This window comes from Dipodomys merriami, unplaced genomic scaffold (assembly GCF_024711535.1).
Source record: "Dipodomys merriami isolate MVZ:Mamm:240054 unplaced genomic scaffold, mDipMer1.0.p SCAF_151, whole genome shotgun sequence".
Classification (NCBI taxonomy): domain Eukaryota; kingdom Metazoa; phylum Chordata; class Mammalia; order Rodentia; family Heteromyidae; genus Dipodomys; species Dipodomys merriami.
The window spans coordinates 2,209,780-2,233,424 of NW_027202838.1; the positions used below are offsets into that span (position 1 = coordinate 2,209,780).

The 23,645-nt window shown below is 50.2% G+C and overlaps 1 protein-coding gene across 1 annotated transcript in view; it reads left to right on the top strand.

Moving 5' to 3' along the window:
* Fat2 (FAT atypical cadherin 2) overlaps window positions 1-23,645 on the top strand; it is a 70,122-nt gene that overhangs the window by 30,992 nt on the left and 15,485 nt on the right. The window contains exons 8-15 of the mRNA XM_070022675.1: window positions 851-1,132; window positions 2,829-3,039; window positions 4,680-8,738; window positions 11,290-11,486; window positions 12,091-12,244; window positions 17,352-17,585; window positions 20,042-20,425; window positions 22,875-23,089. Coding sequence (XP_069878776.1) covers window positions 851-1,132; window positions 2,829-3,039; window positions 4,680-8,738; window positions 11,290-11,486; window positions 12,091-12,244; window positions 17,352-17,585; window positions 20,042-20,425; window positions 22,875-23,089 — 5,736 coding nt within the window. The remainder of the gene's footprint in view (window positions 1-850; window positions 1,133-2,828; window positions 3,040-4,679; window positions 8,739-11,289; window positions 11,487-12,090; window positions 12,245-17,351; window positions 17,586-20,041; window positions 20,426-22,874; window positions 23,090-23,645) is intronic.

The window sequence follows — 23,645 nt, forward strand, 5'->3', positions numbered from 1 at the left end:
TTATACAATTCATTGGAAGAAATAGCCAGTGAGCTGGGTGCCAGTGGCTCATACCTGTAATCCTAGCTTCTCAGGAGGCTAAGATCTGAGGATTGTAGTTCAAAGCCAGTCCAGCAAGAAAGTCTGTGAGACTCTTATCTCCAAATGAGCCACCAAAAAAGCTGGAAGTGGAGCAGTGGCTCAAGTGGTAGAGAAAAATCTCAGGAACAATGATCAGGCCCTGAGTTCAAGCCCCAGGACTGGTACCAAAGAAGGAAGGAAGGAAAGAAAGAAAGAAGGAAGGAAGGAAGGAAGGAAGGAAGGAAGGAAGGAAGGAAGGAAGGAAGGAACGAAGGAAGGAAGGAAGGAAGGAGGGAGGGAAGGAGGGAGGGAAGAAGAAAAAGGAAGAATGGAAGGAAGGAAGGAGAGAAGGAGGGAGGGAGGGAAGCAAGGAAGAAAGAAATGAAGAAAAGAAGAAAGGAAGGGAGAGAGGAAGGAAGGAAGAAAAGGAAAAAAGGAAGGAAGAGAGGTAGGAAGGGAGGGAGAAAGGAAGGATGGAAGAAAGCGAGGAAGGAAGAGAGGAAGGAAGAGAGGAAGGAAGAGAGGAAGGAAGGAAGGGAGACAGAGAAAGGGAGAAAGGAAGGAAGGACGGAAGAAGGGGCCAATGAATGATTTTTTTGTTTGTTGTTGGAAGCCACTGGCTTTGGCTTTGAAGTCTTCTCACTCACTCAGCCTGTGGTCTGTGGCACAGAGCAGCCGCTGGGTGGATCCCAGGCCCTGGGATGGCAGAGGGAAGGGTACAGACACATCCAGTCCCCTGTATGGTCTGCATGCAGCTCACGATCCGCCTTCTGTGGTGCCATCTCTCCAGGTCTACATCTTCATGATCGCCAACGTGAACCGTCACCGGCCGCAGTTTCGGAAGCCGCACTATGAGGTCCGGGTCCCTCAGGACACCCGGGCTGGGGTGGAGCTCCTGCGAGTCCAAGCTACGGATGAAGACAAGGGCAAGGGTCTCATCTACACCATCCAGGGCAGCCAAGACCCAGAAAGCACTGGCCTCTTCCAGTTGGACCCCAACAGCGGTGCTTTAGTGACGGTGGGGAAATTGGATCTGGGCTCAGGGCCTTCCCAGCACACGCTGACCGTTATGGTGAGGAAATCTGGAAGTAGGGTGCTGGGGTGTGCGGTGGCCACGCAGGAAATGTATGGAAAGGCTTTCCTGACGAGCCCCATGTGTGGATGGCCAAAGCGATCACTCTGTGGACAGGGTTTATTCCCAGTCTTGAGAATGAAAGCCTCCTTAAATGTTGCACCTACAGCATTCATCCTAGCAATGAGACCACCCATTACTCTCATCTTATTTCCTGGCCCATAGTAGGAGAAAGATGTGTTTGCCGTCATACGGGTTATTTAGCTTCAGATGAAACCTGAGTCAATCTGGCCTCCTGTCTCCCAGACCTCAGATATACATATTAGTGTATGTCAGACACACACACACATCAGGATACACACACTAGTATATTCTGAAGTCTCTGAGCAGTCTCAGAAATGAAGATACTTGCTGGGCTACAGCCCCTGCCTGTATTATTATTATTATTATTATTATTATTATTATTATTATTATTATTATTATTATTATTATTATTATTGTCAGTCATGGGGCTTGAACTCTGGGCCTGGGCGCTGTCCCTCAGCTCTTCAGCTCCAGGTGAGTGCTCTACCACTTGAGTCACAGCACCACTTCCAGTTTTCTGGTGGTTCATTGGAGATAAGAATCTCACAGACTTTCCTGCCTGGGCTGACTTTGAACTGGGATCCTCAGATCTCAGCCTCCTGAGTAGCTAGGATTACAGGGGTGAGCCACAGGCGCCCAGCCTGACCAAAAAAAAAAAAAAAACAAAAAAACACCAAAAAGATGGGCTGGGAAGGTGGCTCAGTGGTAGAGCGCTTGCCTTGCATGCATGAGGCCCTGGGTTTGATTCCTCACTACCACATAAGCAAAAAAGAAAAAAGCCAGAAGTGGCGCTGTGGCTCAAGTAGTAGAGCACTAGCCTTGACCTGAAGAGCTGAGGGACAGCGCCCAGGCCCAGAGTTCAGGCCCCACAACCGGACCCCCCCCCCCCAAAAAAAAAAACCAAAACACAAAAAGATGATAACTGTTTTCACTTCATTTAATTTAGTGTTTCCCAAATTCACGAGACCACATAGCATTTTTGTTTCCTATACAACATGCTAACATCTCCAAGAACTAACTTCTCTCAAGACCTAACTTGGAAAATACAGTTTCTCTGTCTCTCCTTTTCTCTTCAAGTAGAATTATACAAGAAAACAAGTTAAGACTGATAATCATGAATTGGTGAATTTATCTGCAAAAAGAGGAAGGAAGGAAGGAAGGAAGGAGGGAAGGAGGGAGGGAGGGAGGGAGGGAAGTAGGGAAGAAGGAAGGAAGGAAGGAAGGAAGGAAGGAAGGAAGGGAAGGGAGGGAGGGAGGGAGGAAGAAGGGAAGAGAGGAAAGGAAGGAGAAGGGAAGGGAGGAAGGAAGGAAGGGGAAGGGAAGGGAGGAAGGAAGGAAGGGGAAGGGAAGGGAGGAAGGAAGGAAGGGGAAGGGAAGGGAGGAAGGAAAGAAGGAAAGAAGGAAGGAAGGAAGGAGAGAGAAGGGAACGGGAGGAAGGAAGCAAGCAAGGAAGGGAGGGAGGGAGGAAGAGCCTAGGGGCTGAACCGGGATTTAAAGGAATATGCACGGATGAGGTACCATTTTCATTGCCATTCTCTTTCATGGAGTTTATGAAACCCAGCCTCCCCCCATCAGTTTGAAGCTGATCCTGGTCCCTCCTTTGGGTCCCTAGGTTCGCGATCAAGAGATGCCCATCAAGAGGAACTTTGTGTGGGTGACGATTCAAGTGGAAGATGGAAACTTCCACCCACCCAAGTTCATCCAGCCTCATTATGAAGCCAGGGTCCCGGACACAACAGTCCCAGGCACAGAGCTGCTCCAGGTCCGAGCCGTGGATGCTGACCGGGGAGCCAATGCGGAGATCCATTACTCCCTCCTGAAAGGTGAGAATGGCTAGGGTTTCTGAAGATGAGAAAAACTGCTTCTGAAGTGAATCGATGATCAGATTAATCAAGTACCAAGCTGTCTTAACCGTAGGTCAAGGACAGCTCTAGAGCATCCTGTGGAACTAGAATCACTGAGCTAATGTACTTCCAGATTGGCAATCATAATCATAAATAATAAATCAATGGTGCTCCACCACCTGAGCCACGCTTCCAGTCCAGCATTTTGCTGGTTAATTAGTGATAGCAGCTCTTGGACTTTTCTCTCATTTGGGGAGCATTTACACACAATAAGATGTAAACCACTAAATGACTATATATGTGAAAGGCACTTGTGCGAGCCGAGCAAGGTTTGAGAATACACCAAGTTCCTGTATGTGTATCAGGGAGATGTGTAAGTTTTTTATTTTTATAGGTTGTATGCTATTTTTTTTTGTCAGTCATGAGGCCTGAACTCTGGGCCTAGGTGCTGTCCCTGAGCTCTTCAGCTCAAGGCTAGCATTCCACCACTTAAGCCACAATGCCATTTCAGTTTTTTTTTTTTCCCTGTGGTTTATTGGAGATAAGAGTCTCAAAGACTTTCCTGCCCAGGCTGGCTTTGAATCTCAATCCTCAGATCTCAGCCTCCTGAGTAGCTAAGACTACAGGCATGATATGCTATTGTTTTTTAAGGATAACTTTTATTTTCTGCTAAAGTCACATAATGACTTAGCATGTGCTTTATGGTTTTTGCCATCATGAAAATAGGAGTATTACCTTTGCTAGAAAGTTGTGAAAATTCAAAAAGAGAAATGTGCCAGGTGCTGGTGGCTCATACCCATAATCCTAGCAACTCAGGAGGCTGAGATCTCTGGATCATGGTTCAAAGCCAGCCTGGGCAGGAAAAGTCCATAAGACTCTTATCTCCAATTAAGCACCACAAAGAGCTACAAGTGAAGCTGTAGCTCTAGAGGTTAGAGTGTTAGCCTTGAGCCAAAGAAGCTCAGGCCCTGAGTTCAAACCCCAGGACCAGCACACACACACACACACACACACACACACACACACACACACACAAATGTGTGTTAATACATAAAATATTGTACTATTATTGACGAGCGTCAATTATAAGTAATTAACATAACTAAAGTGACAATATCCAGTTTCCAGTGGATGATTAAGGGTAATTTGTAATGGTAATAATGCATAATTAGTGGCATTCAGTAATAATTACCTTTAATCATGATGAACATTTATGGATACTTACTATGGAAAGACAAAGAGGAACAAGGTTTTCTTTCTACCTCCTAGACCACAATGTTCATTTATTGTATCTTCAGGAAATCAGAGCTTTCTCTGGGCGCTAGTGGCTCACATCTGTCATCCTAGCTACTCAGAAGGCTGAGATCTGAGGATCATGGGTCAAAGCCAGCCTGGGCAGGAAAGTCCATGAGACTCTTTTTTTCCAATGAACCACTAGAAAACCAGAAGTGGTACTGTGGCTTAAAGTGGTAGAGCACTAGCCTTGAGCAAAAGATCTCAAGGACAGTACCCAGACCCTATGGCCAAAATAATAATAATAGTAATAATAATAATAATAATAGTGTCATTGTTGTCCCTTGAGGGTGCATGGAACTCTTTTCTCTCATCTTCTCTTTCAGGCAACAGTGAGGATTTCTTCAACATCGATTCCCTCCTAGGTATCATCACGGCAGCCCAGAAACTCGATCAGACAAATCACGGCCGGTATACCTTGACCGTGAAGGCCGAAGATCAAGGTTCCCCACAAAAGCAAGACCTGGCTACGGTGATCATTCATGTCTACCCCTCAGACAGTAGTGCTCCCATCTTTTCACAACCTGAGTACTTCATCGAGATCCCCGAATCCATCCCTCGTGGCTCACCGATCCTCCTGGTATCTGCTACCAGTCCCACAGAAGTGACCTATGAATTGAGAGAAGGAAATAAGGATAGTGTGTTCTCCCTGAATTCCTATTCTGGCCTCCTTTCCACCCAGAAGACCTTCGATCATGAGAAAATCTCATCTTACCAACTGAAGATCCGGGGCAGCAATATGGCAGGTACTTACACCGATGTCGTAGTCCTGGTTTACATCATCGATGACAACGACAATGTACCTGCGTTCTTCAAGTCCACATTTGTGGGTTCTGTCAGTGAAGCGGCTCCATTGCACAGTCTGATCGTGGATGAGAAAAACCAGCCGTTCGTCATCCGTGCCTCCGATTCGGACAAAGAAGCCAACTCTTTGTTGGTGTATCAAATCTTACAACCAGAAGCCCTAAAGTTTTTCACAATTGACCCCAGTATGGGGACACTCACCATTGCATCAGAGATCGATTATGAGGTCACACCCTCTCTCCAGTTCAACGTCTACGTGCACGACCAAGGGAATCCCATCTTGTTTGCACCCAGGCCTGCCAAGGTCATCGTCAAGGTCAGAGATGTGAATGATTCTCCTCCAAGGTTCTCAGAGCAGATCTATGAAGTTACACTCACGGGACCCACCCACCCAGGGATGGAGCTTCTTGTGGTTCGAGCCAGCGATGAGGACTCAGAAATCCACTACAGCATCAAAACTGGTAACACAGATGAAGCCCTGGCCCTTCACCCCCTCAGTGGTCACCTCTCTGTGCTGAATCCCGCCCTCCTGGGGACCCCGAGGAAGCTCTCTATCCGGGCCTCTGATGGTGTGTATCAAGACACGGCATTGGTCAAGATTTCTCTGGCCCACAACCCTGACAACAGTTTGCGCTTCGATCGGGAGGTTTATGGCGCAAGTGTGGATGAGAATAGCCAGGAGCGAAAGGCCTTGGTGATTCTCCGTGTCCAGGGTCACCGTGTGAATGACACCCTTTCCTTCTTCCTCCTGAATGGCACGGATTGCTTTCGCGTGGTCAGGTCAGCAGGGGTGCTGCAAACGAGAGGTGTAGCCTTGGATCGGGAACGGCAGGACACTCACGTGGTGGCGGTGGAAGTGAGGGACAATCGTGTCCCTCCCAGGGTGGCTCAGGCATTGGTCAGGGTCTCCGTGGAGGATGTTAATGACAGTCCCCCTGTGTTTCAGCATCTGTCCTATTACACAACCATCCAAGATGGCACGGAGCCCGGAGACGTCCTGTTTCAGGTATCGGCCACGGATGAAGACTTGGGAGCCAATGGGACGGTCATGTTTGCCTTTGCCGAAGATTATACCTATTTCCGAATTGACCCCTACATGGGAGACATTACCCTAAAGAAACCTTTTGATTACCAAGCTTTAAATAAGTATCGCCTCAAAGTGATCGCGCGGGATGGAGGAACCCCCGCCTTACAGACGGAGGAAGAAGTCCTGGTGATCGTGAGAAATAAATCCAATCCACTCTTTCAGAGTTCTTACTACAAAGTCAGAGTTCCCGAGAACATCACGCTCTACACGCCCATCCTTCATACCCAAGCACGGAGCCCGGAAGGCCTCAGACTCATCTACAATATCGTAGAGGAAGAACCCCTGATGCTCTTTACAACTGACTTCAAGACTGGCGTCCTCACCGTGACGGGACCTTTAGATTATGAATCTCAGAGAAAGCACGTGTTCACGGTCCGTGCCACAGATACGGCGCTAGGCTCCTTTTCTGAAGCCATAGTGGAAGTCTTGGTGGACGATGTGAATGACAATCCTCCCACATTTCCCCAGTTGGTCTACACCGCTTCGATTTCTGAAGGTCTCCCTGCTCATACCCCTGTGATCCAACTGTTAGCTTCTGATCAAGACTCTGGGCAGAACAAGGATATCTCCTATCAGATCCTGGAGGATGGATCGGGGGTCTCTGATGTTTTCCAGATCAATGGGAGTACCGGGGAGATGTTCACCGCTCAGGAATTGGATTATGAAGTCCAGCAATATTTTCACGTGAAGGTCAGGGCTGTGGACAGGGGCGATCCTCCTCTCACTGGAGAAACCCTTGTGATTGTGAACGTGTCTGACGTCAATGACAATGCTCCTGAGTTCCAGCAGCCTCAGTACGAAGCCACTGTCAGTGAGCTAGCGACCTGTGGCCACTTGGTTCTTAAAGTCCAGGCTCTCGATCCTGACCTGGGAGACACTTCCCGCCTAGAGTACCTGATTCTTTCTGGCAATCAAGACCGACACTTCTCCATTAACAGCTCCTCGGGGGTCATTTCTATGTTCAATCTTTGCAAGAAACAATTGGGATCTTCTTATCATTTGAGGGTAGGTGCTTCTGATGGGGTCTTCCGGGCTGCCGTCCCTGTGTATATAAACACTACCAATGCCAACAAGTACAGCCCAGAGTTCCAGCAGCACATTTACGAGGCAGAATTAGCTGAGAACGCCAAAGTGGGAACAAAAGTGATCGAGTTATTGGCGATCGACAAGGACAGTGGTCCCTACGGCATGGTAGATTACACAATCATCAATAAACTGGCAGGGGAGAAGTTCACCATCAACCCCAGTGGCCAGATCACCACACTGCAGGAATTAGATCGAGAAAATTCCACCGAGAGAGTGGTCGCCATCAAAGTCATGGCGAGGGACGGAGGGGGGAAAGTGGCCTTCTGTACCGTGAAGATCATTGTCACTGATGAAAATGACAACCCCCCACAGTTCAAGGCCTCTGGGTACACTGTATCCATCCCATCCAATGTCAGCCGGGGTTCTCCGGTCATCCAGGTGTTGGCTTATGATGCCGACGAAGGCCGAAATGCCGATGTGACCTACTCCGTTGACTCCCCGGAAGTCCTGGCTGGAGAGATCGTCACCATCAATCCAAGCACTGGAGTGGTTAAAGTGAAAGAGAGCCTGGTAGGATTGGAAAACAGGGCTGTTGACTTCCAGATCAAAGCCCAGGATGGGGGTCCCCCTCACTGGGAATCTTTGGTGCCCATCCGACTTCAGGTTGTTCCTAATGAAGTCTCTTTACCCAAATTCTCGGAACCTCTGTATACTTTCTCTGCAGCCGAAGACCTCCCGGAAGGGTCTGAAATTGGGTTTGTTAAAGCCGTGGCCGGTCAAGATCCAATCATCTATAGTCTAGTGGAAGGCACCACACCCGAGAGTAACAAAGATGGGGTTTTCTCCTTGGATCAAGACACCGGGGTCTTGAAAGTGAGGAAACCCATTGACCATGAGTCCACCAAATGGTACCAGATCGATCTGATGGCTCACTGCCCGCATGAGGACACCGACTTGGTGTCTTTGGTCTCTGTCAACATCCAAGTGGAAGATGTCAACGACAACAGGCCTATATTTGAGGCGGATCCCTACAAGGCTTTCCTCACTGAGAATATGCCCGGAGGGACCACGGTCATCCAAGTGACAGCTAATGACCAGGACACTGGCAGTGATGGCCAGGTGAGTTATAGGCTTTTGGCAGAGTCTGGTAGCCAGATCCACGAACTGTTTGCCATTGATAGTGAGAGTGGTTGGATCACCACGCTCCAAGAACTTGACTGTGAGACCCAACAGACTTATCATTTTTACGTAGTCGCCTCTGATCATGGACGGACCATCCAGTTATCTTCCCAAGCCCTGGTTGAGGTCTTCATCACCGATGAAAATGACAACGCTCCTCGATTTGCTTTAGAAGACTACAGAGGTTCGGTGGTGGAGAACGGTGAGCCAGGAGAACTGGTTGCAACCTTAAAGACTTTGGATGCTGACATCTCCGAGCAGAACAGACAGGTCACCTGCTACATCACAGGTAAGGACCTGTGTCATCATGTATCACAAGGAGCAGGCTTCCCTGAGCAGAGTACAGACAGAAAAGCGTTAAGGCACATTGCATTAAGTCCTAGATCAGTAGCATTTCCACCAATCATTTGTCATGCGAGAGAACCAGTTCTCATTCACCTCTCAGGCTGCTTGGAAGATCTATGTGGGAAAAGCTCTTAGAAAGTACATTGCAGGGGCTGGGAAGGTGGCTCAGTGGTAGAGTGCTTGCCTTGCATGCATGAGGCCCAAAGTTCGATTCCTCAGCACCACATAAGCAGAAAAGGCTGGAAGTGGTGCTGCGATTCAAGTGGTAGAGCGCTAGCCTTGAGCTGAAGAGCTGAGGGACAGTGCCCAGGCCCAATGTTCAGACCCCACGACTGACCAAAAAAACAGAAAAGTACGTACATTACAAGCTGGGCACTGGTGGCTCACACCTGTCATCCTAACTCCTCAGGAGGCTGAAATCTGAGGATCACAGTTTGAGGACAATCCAAGCAGGGAAGTCCATGAGACTCTTCAATTAACCACCGGAAAACCCGCAGTGTCATTGTGGCTCCAGGACAACACTCAAGCCCTGAGTTCAAGCCCCACAACTGACAAAAATAAAAAATAAAGAATCATATATTCCTGGAGACACAGACAAGATCTGTAGTCTTAGAAAAATAGAATCTTATCTTAGGAGAGCACCCTCACCTCCCAAGTTCAAAGGAAGGGCTCAGAGGCAAGAATTGAAGCCCCAAACAAGACTTTAATGGTGGTCTTGCAAGATTGAGGGTCTGTCTGATGGCAGATACACTCTTCTTATGTTAACCTTTTTTTTCTGCTTATGTGGTGCTGAGGAATCGAACCCAGGGCCTCATGCATGCAAGGCAAGCACTCTACCACTGAGCCACCTTCCCAGCCCACACTCTTCTTGATTATAGCAGCAATTTTATTGCTAATGCATGAGATGTTGCTCCCCTAGTTCCTCATTGTTTTAAGAACTAGGAGGTTCATGCCCTTACCTGGACATCCCTTAAGATTCCTTCCTTCCTTCCCCCCTTCCTTCCTTCCTTCCTTCCTTCCTTCCTTCCTTCCTTCCTTCCTTCCTTCCTTCCTTCCCTCCTTCCCCCCTTCTTTCCTTCCTTCCTTCCCCCCTTCTTTCCTTCCTTCCTTCCTTCCTTCCTTCCTTCCTTCCTTCCTTCTTTCCTTCCTCCTTCCCTCCCTCCTTCCTTCTCCCTCCCCCCTCCTCTCTCTTTCTTTTTTTTGGTTAGTCATGGGGCTTGAACTCAGAGCCTGGGCGCTGTCCCTAAGTTTTTTCTGCCCAAGGCTAACATTCTACCACTTTGAGCCACAGCCCTACTTCTGGTTTTCTGGTGGTTCATTGGAGATAAGAGTCTCATGGACTTTCCTACCTGGGCTGGCTTCAAACTGCGATCTTCAGATGTCAGCCTCCTGAGTAGCTAGAGTCACAGGCATGAGCCAACGGCACCTAGCAAATAGGTGAATCTTATAACTCTGGAATCTTCAGGTCACTGTCCTTGTTGGTGACAGATATATCAAGGAGAAATGACTTCCTCATACAGTGTGCTCTGACCCTCCACATGGTCCACCAGGAGGTGTATCATAAAATCAGAGTTTTGTCAATCGCTTTCCATACTACTGTGGATTCATTCATAGTAGCGTTCTCATAGACAGTTCTCGTACAGAAGTTAAAGTTTATTTCCATTTGACTTCCTCCAATGTCGCCCAGCCACAAGAAGTGGGCCAGGTGCCAGTAGCTTATGCTACTTAGGAGCCTGAGATCTGAGGATCGCAGTTTGAAGCTAGCCCAGGCACGCATGTTCACGAGACTCTAATCTCCAGTTAAGCACCAAAACAGCCAGAAATGGAGCTGTGGCTCAAAGTGGTAGAGTGCTAGCTTTGAGCAAAACAGCTCAGGGACAGTGCTTAGGCCCTGAGCTGAAGCCCCAGGACGTCTTCCTGATGCTGCTGCTGCTGCTGATTATTATTATTATTATTATTATTATTATTATTATTATTATTATTATTATCATCATCATCATTATTATTAATATTTTGTCCATTGTGGGGCTTAAACTCTGGGGCTGGGCGCTGTCCCTCAGCTCTTCAGCTCAAGGCAAGCATTCTACCACTTGAGCCACAGCGCCACTTCTGGTTTTCTGGTGGTTTATTGGAGATAAGAGTCTCATGGCCTTTCCTGCCTGGGCTGGCTTTGAACCATGATCCTCACAGCTCAGCCTCCTGAATAGCTAGGATTTCAGGCATGAGCTCCTGATGCCCGGCTTCCTGCTGATTATTTTGGCATAGTATTTCTTGCATCTTACTTACAAGGAAGATATTTAAGTGGGGAGAGGCTTCTTAACCCCCCAAAATGGACTCACTGTAGAACTGTGGGCTCCTAGTTAAGGGAGAAAAAAATTTGTTTCTTCACAATCCTTAAACAAATGTCTTGCTGGGCTGCCAGCAACATGCAAAGCCCAGTTTGGTTGCTGCTCCTCAGCAGGTGTGTGTCTGTTGTGTTTAATTGTATTTTGTAGAGGGGGATCCCCTGGGCCAGTTCAGCATCCATCAAGATGGCGACGAATGGAAGATCTCCTCCAAAGAAACCCTGGATCGTGAGCACACAGCCAAGTACTTGCTCAGAATCACAGCGTCTGATGGCAAATTCCAGACTTCAGTTCCCGTGGAAGTCTTTGTCCTGGACATCAATGATAACAGTCCACAGTGCTCCCAGGTGAGTCTGTGCGAGGATCGGGCCGGAACATGGAGGCCAGGAGGGGAGGTCAGGTAAAAGCAGGAGAAAGAAGGATCCACTGGCTGTCACTGATCTTAGTTAGCCTGGTCTCTTCCTATTGGAGGTAGGAAACCATTTCTTTTCCTTTCCTTTTCTTTTTGTTGGTCATGGGGCTTGAACTCTGGGCCTGGATGCTGTCCCTGAGCTTTTTTCCTCAAGGCTAGCACTGTGCCACTTGAGCCACAGCGCCACCTCTGGCTCTTTTGGAAATGTAGTGGTAATAAAAGTCTCATGGACTTTGCTGCCCAAGCTGCTTCAAACCAGGACACTCGGATCCCAGCTTCCTGAGTGGCTAGGATGACAGGTGTGAGCCACTCATACCCCGCCCACTTCTGGATTTTAATCTCCATTTTCCTGATGTGTTTTCAGCCTAAGCTATGTCCCTGCATTGCCTTCCTACTTCTCCCTGCTTTTCTGGTCTCTCTTTCTCTGTGTGTCTCTGTCTATCTGTACTTTCTCAGTCGCTTCTGTCTCCCTCTCTGATCTCCCCCCACACCCAGATCTGAGTGCAGATCACATCTCCCTCTTGGTCTTTCCTTCCTAGCTTGTCTACACTGGCAAGGTCCGTGAAGATGTTTCTCCAGGACATTCCATTTTGAAAGTTTCTGCCACGGACTTGGATGCAGACGCCAATGCTCAGATCACATATAGTCTGCATGGCCCTGGGGCGAGCGAATTCAAGCTAGACCCTCACACAGGTGAGCCTCTCGAGCGCCAGAGACCAAACTATGGACTGATTTGGTGAATACCAAGTGCTTAGTACCACACTGGCAGAAGCAGCAAGAATCCGCTAATCTATCTGTTCATCCATCAGCAAAGACACATCCAGAAAATAGACATGGCACCGTGCAAACACTAGGGTAGATGCTGGGGGATGTAAACACCAAAGGGAGAAGACAAGATCTATGTCATAATCAAATGAGAAAGTTCATTTGTGAATGGGTGGTGGCTGAGTTGGAAATACAAGGTGCAGCCAGATACCGGTGGCTCATGCTTGGAAATCCTAGCTACTCAGGAGACTGAGTTCTGAAGGTCACGGTTCAAGACCAACCATGGCAGGAAAGTTCATGAGACTCCTATCTCCAGTGAACCTGCACAAAGCTGGAAGTGGGGCTGTAGGTCAAATGGTACAGGATTAACCTTGAGTGCAAAAGCTGATTGAGAGAACAAGGCCCTGAGTTCAAGCCCTAGGACTGACATATACACACCACCCACCAAAACAAAGAAAAGGAGGGAAGGAAGGGAGGAAGGAAGGAAGGAAGGAAAGAAAAGAGAGGGAAGGGGGCTGGGAAGGTGGCTCAGTGGTAGAGCACTTGCCTTGCATGCATGAGGCCCTGGGTTCGATTCCTCAGCACCACATAAGCAAAAAGAAAAAAGCCGGAAGTGGCGCTGTGGCTCAAGTGGTAGAGCGCTAGCCTTGAGCTGAAGAGCTGAGGGACAGCGCCCAGGCCCAGAGTTCAGGCCCCACGACTGGACTCCCCCCCCCAAAAAAAAAAGAAAAGAAGAGAGAGGGAAGTAACAGAGAGAAAGAAAGAGGAAAAGAAAAGGAAGAAAAGGGAAGGGAGGAAGAAAGGGAGAGAGGAAGGAATGAGAGAAGGAAAGAAGGGAAAGAAAGAAAAAGAAAAGGGGAGGAAGGGAAGGAAGGAAAAGAAGAAAGAAAGAAAGAAAGAAAGAAAGAAAGAAAGAAAGAAAGAAAGAAAGAAAGAAAGAAAGAAAGAAAGACAGAAAGAAAGAAAGAAAGAAAGAAAGGGAGGAAGGAAGAAAAGGGAAGGAAGGGAGGGAGGGTGGAGGGAAGGAAGGAAGGAGAGAAGGAAGGAGGGAAGGAAGAAAGGAAGGAAATACAGGCTGCTTAGGGGTGTATAACAAGAGCAACTGACTTAGGCTACAGTAGCTGGGAATAAGAGATGACAGGAGGCAGCCATGTTGGCAGAATGTATTCCGGGGGCCTTGTCGGAGTAGGGTGTGCATGAGCACGCAGGTCGGGGCAGGGAACCTCACACTGGTGCACAGAGGTGGAGAGGTTGGAATGCAGGCTCTGGCGAAGCGAGAGCCACTGGAAATACAGTGCTGTCAGTGACTCAAGCCTAGCTCTCTACCCTGTTGAGCCACAGCTCCACTTCTGGCTTTTAGGTAGCTCCTTGGAGATAAGGATTTCATAGACTTTCTTGCTCAGGGCTGGCTTTGAACTACGATCTTCAGATCTCAGCCTCATGAGTAGCTAGGATGACAGGTGTGAGTGCCACCAGTGCCTGGCAGTTCATTTGCTTTTCATTTGTTTGTTGTTGTTGTTTCAATCAGGGTTCTCGCTAACTTTGCGCAGGCTGCCTCAGACCACACCTACTTGAGTAGCCGGGACTAAAGGCAGGCACTACTATGCTCAACACAAGAATCCTAGGACTTTTGTAAAGATCACACAGGCAATAACAATGCCCAGGATACCCAGGGCTGGTCAGGATTCAGTGGGTATAACTGTTCTAAATCCACCACGAGATGGTGATTACCACTACCTAAAGACAGAAGAGAGAGGAGGAAGTAGAGAGCCCCTCAGGGAAAAGCCATGGGAGAGGCTAGCTTAGCCCAATGGAGAGATGGGGTAGTGAATGGTGGTCTACTCCCAAGGCAGGATGCATGTCTTCTGATACGGTAGGGGAAGTGGGAGGTGGGGAAGAAGCAAGGCCAACTCAGGTCACAAAAACCTGCTACCAACTCTTGGCTCAGATCCCTCGCTTAGATTCCTGAGCAAGGAGTGGCCAATGGGAGCTGTGTCCCCAGGACTCTGGGGTGACAGGAGGCCACCACATACTTCCTGACCCCAGCCCTGCTTGCTGCATGACTCAGGTCATTGTATCTTTCTCTCTGTGGTTTGTTCAGCTGCAGGAGCCTCTGTGTGGACTTGAAAGAAAAGTAAACTGGGTGGATTGGTTTTTTTTTTTTTTTTTTGGTTGTTCAGAGAATGGAAATAAACAATCTCGGGGTAGAGAAGGGCCAGCAAAGCAGGTGTGTGTTATGCAGAACTGGGAAGGGTGCATAACAAACATTCCTCTCCACTGAAGACGTCTCAGATGGCTTCGATTTGTGCGCCAGTACTGGGACTTGAACTCAGAGCCTTGTGTTCGCTATGAGCTGTTTATTTTTCTCAAGGCAGGCACTCTCCAACTTGAACCATGCCTCGACTTCCTGCTTTTTGCTCGTTAATTGGAGATAAGAAGAGTCTCACGGATTTGTCTGCCCAGGCTGGCTTCGAACCGCCATCCTCAGATCTCAGTCTCCTGAGTAGCTAGGATGACAGGCGTGAGCCACCGGCGCCCAACCAGACTGCTTTTCCCTACATATCTCCCAACTTCTTGTTATTATTTCAAGAAAATGCAATCCTCTTTTGGGTCTTGATTTTCTTTATTTAGCAGTGTCTTGCAGATATTTACAAGGCCAGAACATAAAGTTCTGTCATAGCTGGGTGCAGGTGGCTCACGTCTATAATCCTGGCTACTCAAGACGATGAGAACTGAAGACCATGGTTCAAAGCCAGCCCAAGCAGGAAAGTCTGTGAGACTCTTATCTCCAGTAAACTACTCAAAAAAAAGCCAGAAGTGGAGCTGTGGTTCAAGTGAACAAAAGAAGTTCAGAACGAGCACATAGGCCCTGAGTTTAAGCCCCAGAACTGCCCAAAAAGAAACAAAACAAGGGGCTGGGAAGATGGCTCAGTGGTAGAGCGCTTGCCTCACATGCATGAGGCCCTGGGTTCAATTCCTCAGGCCCACATAAGCAGAAAAAGCTGGAAGTGGCACTGTGGCTCAAGTGGTAGAGGGCTAGCCTTGAGCTGAAGAGCTGAGGGACAGCGCCCAGGCCCAGAGTTCAGGCCCCACGACCAACAAAAGAGAAAGAAAGAGAAAGAAAGACAGACAGAAGAAAGGAAGGAAGGAAGGAAGGAAGGAAGGAAGGAAGGAAGGAAGGAAGGAAAGTTCCCTGAGACTCTTTTTTTTTTTTTTTTGGTCCGGTCATGGGGCCTAAACTCTGGGCCTGGGTGCTGTCCCTCAGCTCTTCAGCTCAAGACTAGCGCTCTACCACTTGAGCCACAGCACCATTTCCGGCTTTTTTCTTTTTGCTTATGTGGTGCTGAGGAATCGAACCCAGGGCCTCATGCATGCAAGGCAAGAGTTCTACCACTGAGCCATCTTCCCACCTTCCCTGAGACTCTTATGTCCAATTAAACCACCAAAAAGCCAGAAGTGGAGCTGTGGCTCAAGTGACAGATACAAGCCTTGAATGAAAAAGCTAAGGGAAAGCACTTAGGCCCTGAGTTCAAGTCTCAAGACCAGCACATGCGCACACACAAAATAAGTGTTCATTTACAAATAATTGATTATTAACTTGTTGATTGATAGAGGATTAGATGGGCAGGTGGATGCTGGTGAATACAGGCTGGCTTCTTTCCTGACTATTTGCTCCCACGAGAGACCCCATTTTGCTAGCCAGGCACAGGAAGATGGCGCACACCTGTAATCCTAGCTACTCCAGAGGCTGAGACCAAATGATCAAGGTTCAAAGCCAGCCAGGGGCAAGAAAGTCCATGAGATTCCTATCTCCACTGAAGCACCGAAAAAAAAAAAAAAAAAAGCCAGAAGTGGAGCTGTGATTTAAAATGGTAGGGCGATGGGCTGGGAATGTGGCTCAGTGGTAGAGTGCTTGCCTTGCATGCATGAGACCCTGGGTTCGATTCCTCAGCACCACATAAACAGAAAAAGCCAGAAGTGGTCCTGGCTCAAATGGTAGAATGCTAGCCTTGAACTGAAGAGCTGAGGAACAGCACCCAAATCCAGAGTTCAGGCTCCATAACCAACAAAATAAATAAATAAAATGGTAGGGCAGTAGCAGAAAAGCTCAGGGATAGCACCCGGGCCTTGAGTTCAAACCCCAGAACTGAAACCAAATTTATTTTTTAAAAATCTAAACCGGAAGCCGGGCGCTGGTGGCTCACGCCTGTAATCCTAGCTACTCAGGAGGCTGAGATCTGAGGATCGCGGTTCAAAGCCAGCCCGGGCAGGAGAGACCGTGAGACTCCTATCTCCAATAAACCACCAGAAAACCGGAAGTGGCGCTGTAGCTCAAGTGGTAGAGCGCTCGCCTTGAGCTGAAGAGCTGAGGGACAACGCCCAGGCCCAGAGTTCAAGCCCCACGACCGACAAAAAAAAAAAAAAAAAAAAAAAAAAAAAATCTAAACCGGGTGCTGGTGGCTCACGCCTGTCATCCTAGCTACTCAGGAGGCTGAGATCTGAGGATCGTGGTTCAAAACCAGCCTGGGCAGGAAAGTCTGTGAGACTCTTTTGTGTTTTGGGGTTTTTTTTTGCAGGGGGTCTGGTTGTGGGGCCTGAACTCTGGGCCTGAGCGCTGTCCCTCAGCTCTTCAGCTCAAGGCTAGCACTCTACCACTTGAGCCACAGCGCCACTTCTGGCTTTTTTTCCTGTTTATGTGGTGCTGAGGAATTGAACCCAGGGCCTCATGCATGCAAGGCAAGTGCTCTACCACTGAGCCACCTTCCCAGCAACGTCTGTGAGACTCTTATCTCCATTGAACCACCAGAAAATCTGAAGTGGCATTGTGGCTCAAAGAGCTAGAGTGCTAGCCTTGAACAAAAGAGCTCAGGGATGATGCCTAGGCCCTGAGTTCAAGCCCCACAACTGACAACAACAACAACAACAAATCAATGGCTAAAGATTATGTCCTCTTGATATCTAGAGAGACCATTCTGAGGGAGAAGGGGTTGACATCTCCGATAGGAAGTTGAGCATCTGTCATTTCTCCTGCCAGGGATGCTGACCACACTCACGGCGCTCGATCGTGAGCAAAAGGATGTGTATTACCTCTTCGCCAAGGCCACAGATGGAGGCGGCCGATCGTGCCAGGCAGATGTGACCTTACACGTGGAAGATGTCAATGACAACGCCCCTCGGTTCTTCCCCAGCCACTGTGCTGTGGTTGTCTTCGATAACACCACGGTGAAGACCCCTGTGGCTGTGGTATTTGCCAGGGACCCTGACCAAGGTAAGCAAGAAGAAGTAGCACGCTGTGGGTTTGGCACTTCAGAGACCAGTAAGAATAGAACATATGTTGAGTTCATCCATCTTAAGTGCTCAAGGTCAAGTGATTTTAGCAATGTGTGCATACAATACTTGGGTCACAAGGTTATCTGTTTCTCCCCTGACACCCCAAGGCAGGTAGGTGGGAGAGATGGGGAGCACTGGATGCTGCCATTTAACCTAGGGAGGTTTTTCTCCTCAAGGCCATGTTGGATCTGAGCATCATTAAAAATCCACTCTCAGGATTGTTCAACTCGGATGGATTCAATAGAAGAAAGGAACCCATGGCCAGGTGCTGGTGGCTCATGCTTGTAATCCTAGCTACTCAGGAGGCTGAGATCTGACAATCACAGTTCAAAGCCAGCCCAGGCAGGAATGTCTGTGAGATTTTTATATCTAATGAATCACCAGAAACACGGAAGTGGTGCTGTGGCTCAAGTGGTAAAGCGCTCGCCTTGAGCTGAAGAGCTGAGGGGCAGCGCCCAGGCCCAGAGTTCAAGCCCCATGACCAACAACAACAACAACAAAAAAAGGAACCCTTGGTTCTAACACCACTTTAGTGCTTCTGATTCTTTCATCAATTTCTGGATGCTAAAGCTGAACTATTTTCCATTAAGGTAGTCAGGTGGCTCATGCCTGGAATCCTAGTTTCTCAGGAGGCTGAGATCTGAGGATAACGGTTGGAAACCAGCCCAGGCATAAAAGTCTATGCAACTCAACTCCAATTAATCACCAAAAAAGCCAGAAGTGGTGCTGCGGCTTAAGTGGTAGAGTGCTAGCCTTGAGCTGAAAAGCTGAGGGACAGTGCCCAGGCCCAGAGTTCAAGCCCCAGGCTACACACACACACACACACACACACACACACACACACACACACACACACACACACACACACTTTCAAGGTAGCCAAAATGCAATGGCTCATGTTGTAATCTTAGCTTCTCAGGAGGCTGAGATCTAAAGACCTCAGTTCAAAGCCAGCACAGGCAAAAATGTCTAGGAGTCTCTTCTATCCAATTCACTACCAAAAAAAGCCAGAAGTAGAGGTGTGGCTCAAGCAGTAGAACACGCCTTGAGCAATAAAAAGACAAGTGAGAACACAAGTCCCAGAGTGCTAGCCTTGACCTGAAGAGCTGAGGGACAGCACCCAGGCCCAGAGTTCAGGCCCCACGACCGGAACCCCCCCCAAAAAAGAAAGAGAAAACACAAGTCCCTGATTTCAACCCCCAGTACTGGCAATAATAATAATAATAATAATAATAATAATAATAATAATAATAATAATGTCAGAGAACTACTATCCATATTTATTGCTTATTCTGATTATTCAGATTACATTGCAACCTTTCGTGGGCCTATCGGTAGCATGAGCTTGTGTGTGTATAAGTCTGTGCGTGAAGTACGCTGTCTTGTATAGATTCATGTAACTAACACACAATCAGATGCAGAACTGCTCTGTTGCCTTAAGGAATTTACTACAACTCGCATTTTATTTTACACAATTCTTATCTATACATTGATATTGGATATTCCAGATAAACCATTGCAAATAACACAGGAAGTCTGCAAATATAACCTCTCTCCACAGAGAGCAGGGAAGGCTTTGGACAACCCAGTCAGAGCCCCTGCTTTAAAAAAAAAATTGGTTTTGTTTTTTTGTGTGTGTGTCACACCTGAAGTTTGAACTCAGAGTCTGAGTTTTGATTCAAAGCTAGCTTCTTTGATTTAAAGCTAGCACTCTACCACTTGAGCCACAGCGCCACTTCTGGTTGTTGTTGTTGGTGGTGGTGTGTGTGTGTGTGTGTGTGTGTGTGTGTAGTTTCATGGAAGATAAGAATCTCACAGGCTTTCCTGTCCAGGCTAGCTTCAAACCACAATCCTCCAATCTCAGCCTCCTGAGCAATTAGGATTATAGGCATGAGCCATTAGCACCAGGTTTAATTTTTGTTAAGTTATCTTCAAGTAGTTGTACAAATAAGTTTCAATTCCGCATGTATGAATACTATCATCTTTTTTTTTATGGTCATGGGGCTTGAACTCTGGGCCTGGGTGCTGTCCCTCAGCTCTTCAGCTCAAGGCGAGTGCTCTACCACTTGAGCCACAGCACCACTTCTGGTTTGCTGGTGGTTCATTGGAGATAAGAGTCTCACAGACTTTCCTGCTGGGGCTGGCTTTGAACCGTGATCCTCAGATCTCAGCCTCCTGAGTAGCTGGGATGACAGACGGGAGCCCACCAGCGCCTGACGAGGACATTCTTTTATTCCTTTTAATTCTAACTGAGGTGCAGAGTCCCAGGGTCACCAGCTTTTGTTGTCTTGATGGTTGAGGACGCCTCCCTTGGCGGGCTGCAGTACCCCCACCGCGCCGCCAGGGGCGCCAGCGGCCGGGCTCACGCACGCCCCCCTCGGTCTGTCTCCGCAGGTGCCAACGCGCAGGTGATCTACTCGCTGCCGGATTCTGCCGACGGCCAGTTCTCCATCGACGCGGCCACGGGCGTGATCCGGCTGGAGAAGCCGCTGCAGGGGCCGGCCCGGACGGCGCTGGAGCTCACGGTGCGCGCGTCGGACCTGGGCAGCCCGGTGCCGCTGTCGGCGCTGGGCACGGTGGCCGTCTCGGTGGTGGGGCTGGAGGACTACCTGCCGGTGTTCCTGAGCCCGGAGCACAGCGTGCGCGTGCGCGAGGACACCGCGCCCGGCACGCCGCTGCTGCCGCTGGCCGTGCTCACGCGCCCCGGGGCCGGGCACGCGGGCTTCCGCCTCCTCAGCGGGAACGAGCAGGGCCGGTTCCGCCTGGATGCCGACACAGGTGAGATGGGGGGGGTCTGCCTCCCCTGCCCCCTAGCGTGGGGCCTGGACCCCCACTCCCCCCCATCGTGGGGCCTGGACCCCCCCACCCCCCATCGTGGGGCCTGGATCCCCCCCCCCATCGTGGGGCCTGGACCCCGGGCCTGGACCCCCACTCCCCCCAGCGTGGGGTCTGGACCCCCCACCCCCCCATCGTGGGGCCTGGACCCCCCACCCCCCATCGTGGGGCCTGGACCCCGGGCCTGGACCCCACCCCCACCCCACCCCCATCGTGGGGCCTGGACCCCCCCACCCCCCCATCGTGGGGCCTGGACCCCACCCCCACCCCACCCCCATCGTGGGGCCTGGACCCCCCCCACCCCCCATCGTGGGGCCTGGATCCCCCCAACCCCCCCATCGTGGGGCCTGGATCCCCCCCACCCCCCCATCGTGGGGCCTGGACCCCACCCCCCCATCGTGGGGCCTGGATCCCCCCCACCCCCCCATCGTGGGGTCTGGACCCCACCCCTACCCCACCCCCATCGTGGGGCCTGAACCCTGGGCCTGAACCCCCCACCCCCCCATCGTGGGGCCTAGACCCCCCACTCCCCCCCATCGTGGGGCCTGGACCCCCCATCCCCCATCGTGGGGCCTGAACCCCGGGCCTGAACCCCCCACCCCCCCATCGTGGGGCCTAGACCCCCCAACTCCCCCCCATCGTGGGGCCTGGACCTTGGGCCTGAATCCCCCCACCCCCACCCCCCATCGTGGGGCCTGGACCTTTGGCCTGAACCCCCCCACCCCCACCACCCATCGTGGGGCCTGGACCCCCCACCTCCCCCATCGTGGGGCCTGAACCCCCCACCCCCCATCGTGGGGCCTAAAACCCGGGCCTGGACCCCACCCCCAACCCCCCCATTGTGGGGCCTGAACCCCAGGCCTGTACCCCCCCAACCCCCATCGTGGGGCCTGAACCCCAGGCCTGAACCCCCCTCAACCTCCCCATCGTGGGGCCTGGACCCCCCTACCTCCCCCATCGTGGGGCCTGAACCCCGGGCCTGGACCCCCCAATCCCCCATCGTGGGGCCTGAACCCCAGGCCTGGACCCCACTCCCAACCCCCCCCATCATGGGGCCTGAACTCCGGGCCTGGACCCCCCACCCCCCCCATCGTGGGGCCTGGACCCCCCTACTCCCCCCCCCATTGTGGGGCCTGAATTCTGGGCCTGGACCCCCACCACCCTCCCATCGTGGGGGGCCTGATCTCCAGGCCTGGACCCCACCCCCATCCCCATCCTCACCTCCATCGTGGGGCCTGAACCCTGCTGGGCCAGGGTGCTGTCCCTGTGCTCTTTAGCTCAAGGTCGGCCCTCTACCACCTGAGCCACCGCGCCACTCCAGGTTTTCTGATGGTTGATTGGAGATCGGAGTCTCCTGGCCTTTCCTGCTCGGCCTGGGCTTTGAACTGCCATCCTCAGATCTCAGCCTCCTGAATAGCTAGGATGACAGGGCCTGAGCCACCCATGATTCCTCTTTATTATAGTGAAGACACCAGAAAATGAGAAATGTATGTCCGTAGCCAGGCACCCTGGGCTCACACCAAGAGGCTAAGATCTGAAGATCAGGGTTCAGAGCCAGCCTGGGGCAGGAAAAGTTCATCTGCAGTGAACCACCAGAAAACCCGAATTTTGTGGAGCTGTGGCTCAAAGTGAGCACCAGAGCACTTGGGTGCAAAAGCTCAGGGACAGATCCTGAATTTAAGCCAAGTACTGGCATGCACACACACACACCACACATACACAATTAATTAGGGAAGCTTGGTGACTCTCAGGAACAATAAGGAAAATGAGAGGAGCTGGAGAAGAGAGGACAAGAAAGAGGGAGATGAGGGCTGGGAATGTGGCCGAGGGTTAGAGTGCTTGCCTTGCATGCATGGTTCGACATTTACAGTACCGCATAAGCAGAAAAAGCCAGAAGTGGCGCTGTGGCTCAAGTGGTAGAGTGCTAGCCTTGAGCAAAAGAAACACAGGGACAGTGCCCAGGCCCTGAGTTCAAGCCAAAAAGAAAAAAATAGAAAAAGAAAGAGAACAATGAGGAGAGTCAATGAAAGGGCTTCTCTCCTGAGCCTCCTGAGCTTCGTTAAAGTGGTCCCACACCACTCTGTCCTCTGCCCTATGTTTTTTTGTGACTTCTCTTATTCCTATAACTCTTTTTCTTTCTTTCTGGTTGTGGGGCTTGAACTCAGGGCCTGGGCACTGTCCCAGAGCTTTTTTGCTCAAGACTAGCATTCTACCACTTGAGCCACAGAACCACGTCTGGCTTTGTATTGTGTGTATGTGGTACTTGGAGATAAGACTCTTAGGGACTTACCTGCCTTTGACCCATGATCCTCAGATCCCGGCCTCCTGAGTAGCTAGGATGATGGGTATGAGCCACCGGCACCCAGTTCCTCCACACACCTCTCCTTCTCAGGGATCCTGTATGTCAACCAGAGCCTGGACTTTGAGACCAGCCCCAAGCACTTCCTGTCCATCGAGTGCAGCCGCCAGGGCTCCTCCTCTCTCAGTGACGTGGCCACCATTGTGGTCAACATCACAGATGTGAACGAGCACCGTCCCAGATTCTCCCAGGAGCGCTACAGTGCCAGCGTGCCAGAGAACGCCTTTGTGGGCAACGTCATCCTCACAGTAAGGATCCCCAGCTTTGTTTTTGGTGGATGTGGGCACAGGGGATGGGTCCCCAGCTCTTTCTCCTCACCTTCACAGTCATCCAGGAATATGGATGTGTTTATCAAATCAATATACTACTACCGGGCACCAGTGGCTCACGCTTATAATCCTACCTACTGAGGAGGCTTAAGATCTGAGGATCATGGTTCAAAGTCAGCCCATGTAGGAAAGGCCATGAGACTCTTATCTCCAATGAACCAGCAAAAAGTCGGAAGTGGACCTGTGGCTCAAGAGGTAGAGTGCTAGCCTTGAGCACAAAATATCAGGGACGATGTCCAGGCTCTGAGTTCAAGCCCCAGAACAAGGGCATGCTCACCAATAAAAAGAAGAAAAGAAAAAAGAAATCAATGCACTACACATGAGACTGGAAATTGTAGCTGCTTGAGCAAGATATCTCTCCTGACAGAAGCTATCAGAGCCATTCGATAGGGTTGGGTTGGGAGAAAATGGGCTAGAGAGAAGATCGAGGAAGAGCTAGACTCTAGAGGCCTGCCTGAGCCTGGGAAGGAAGGAG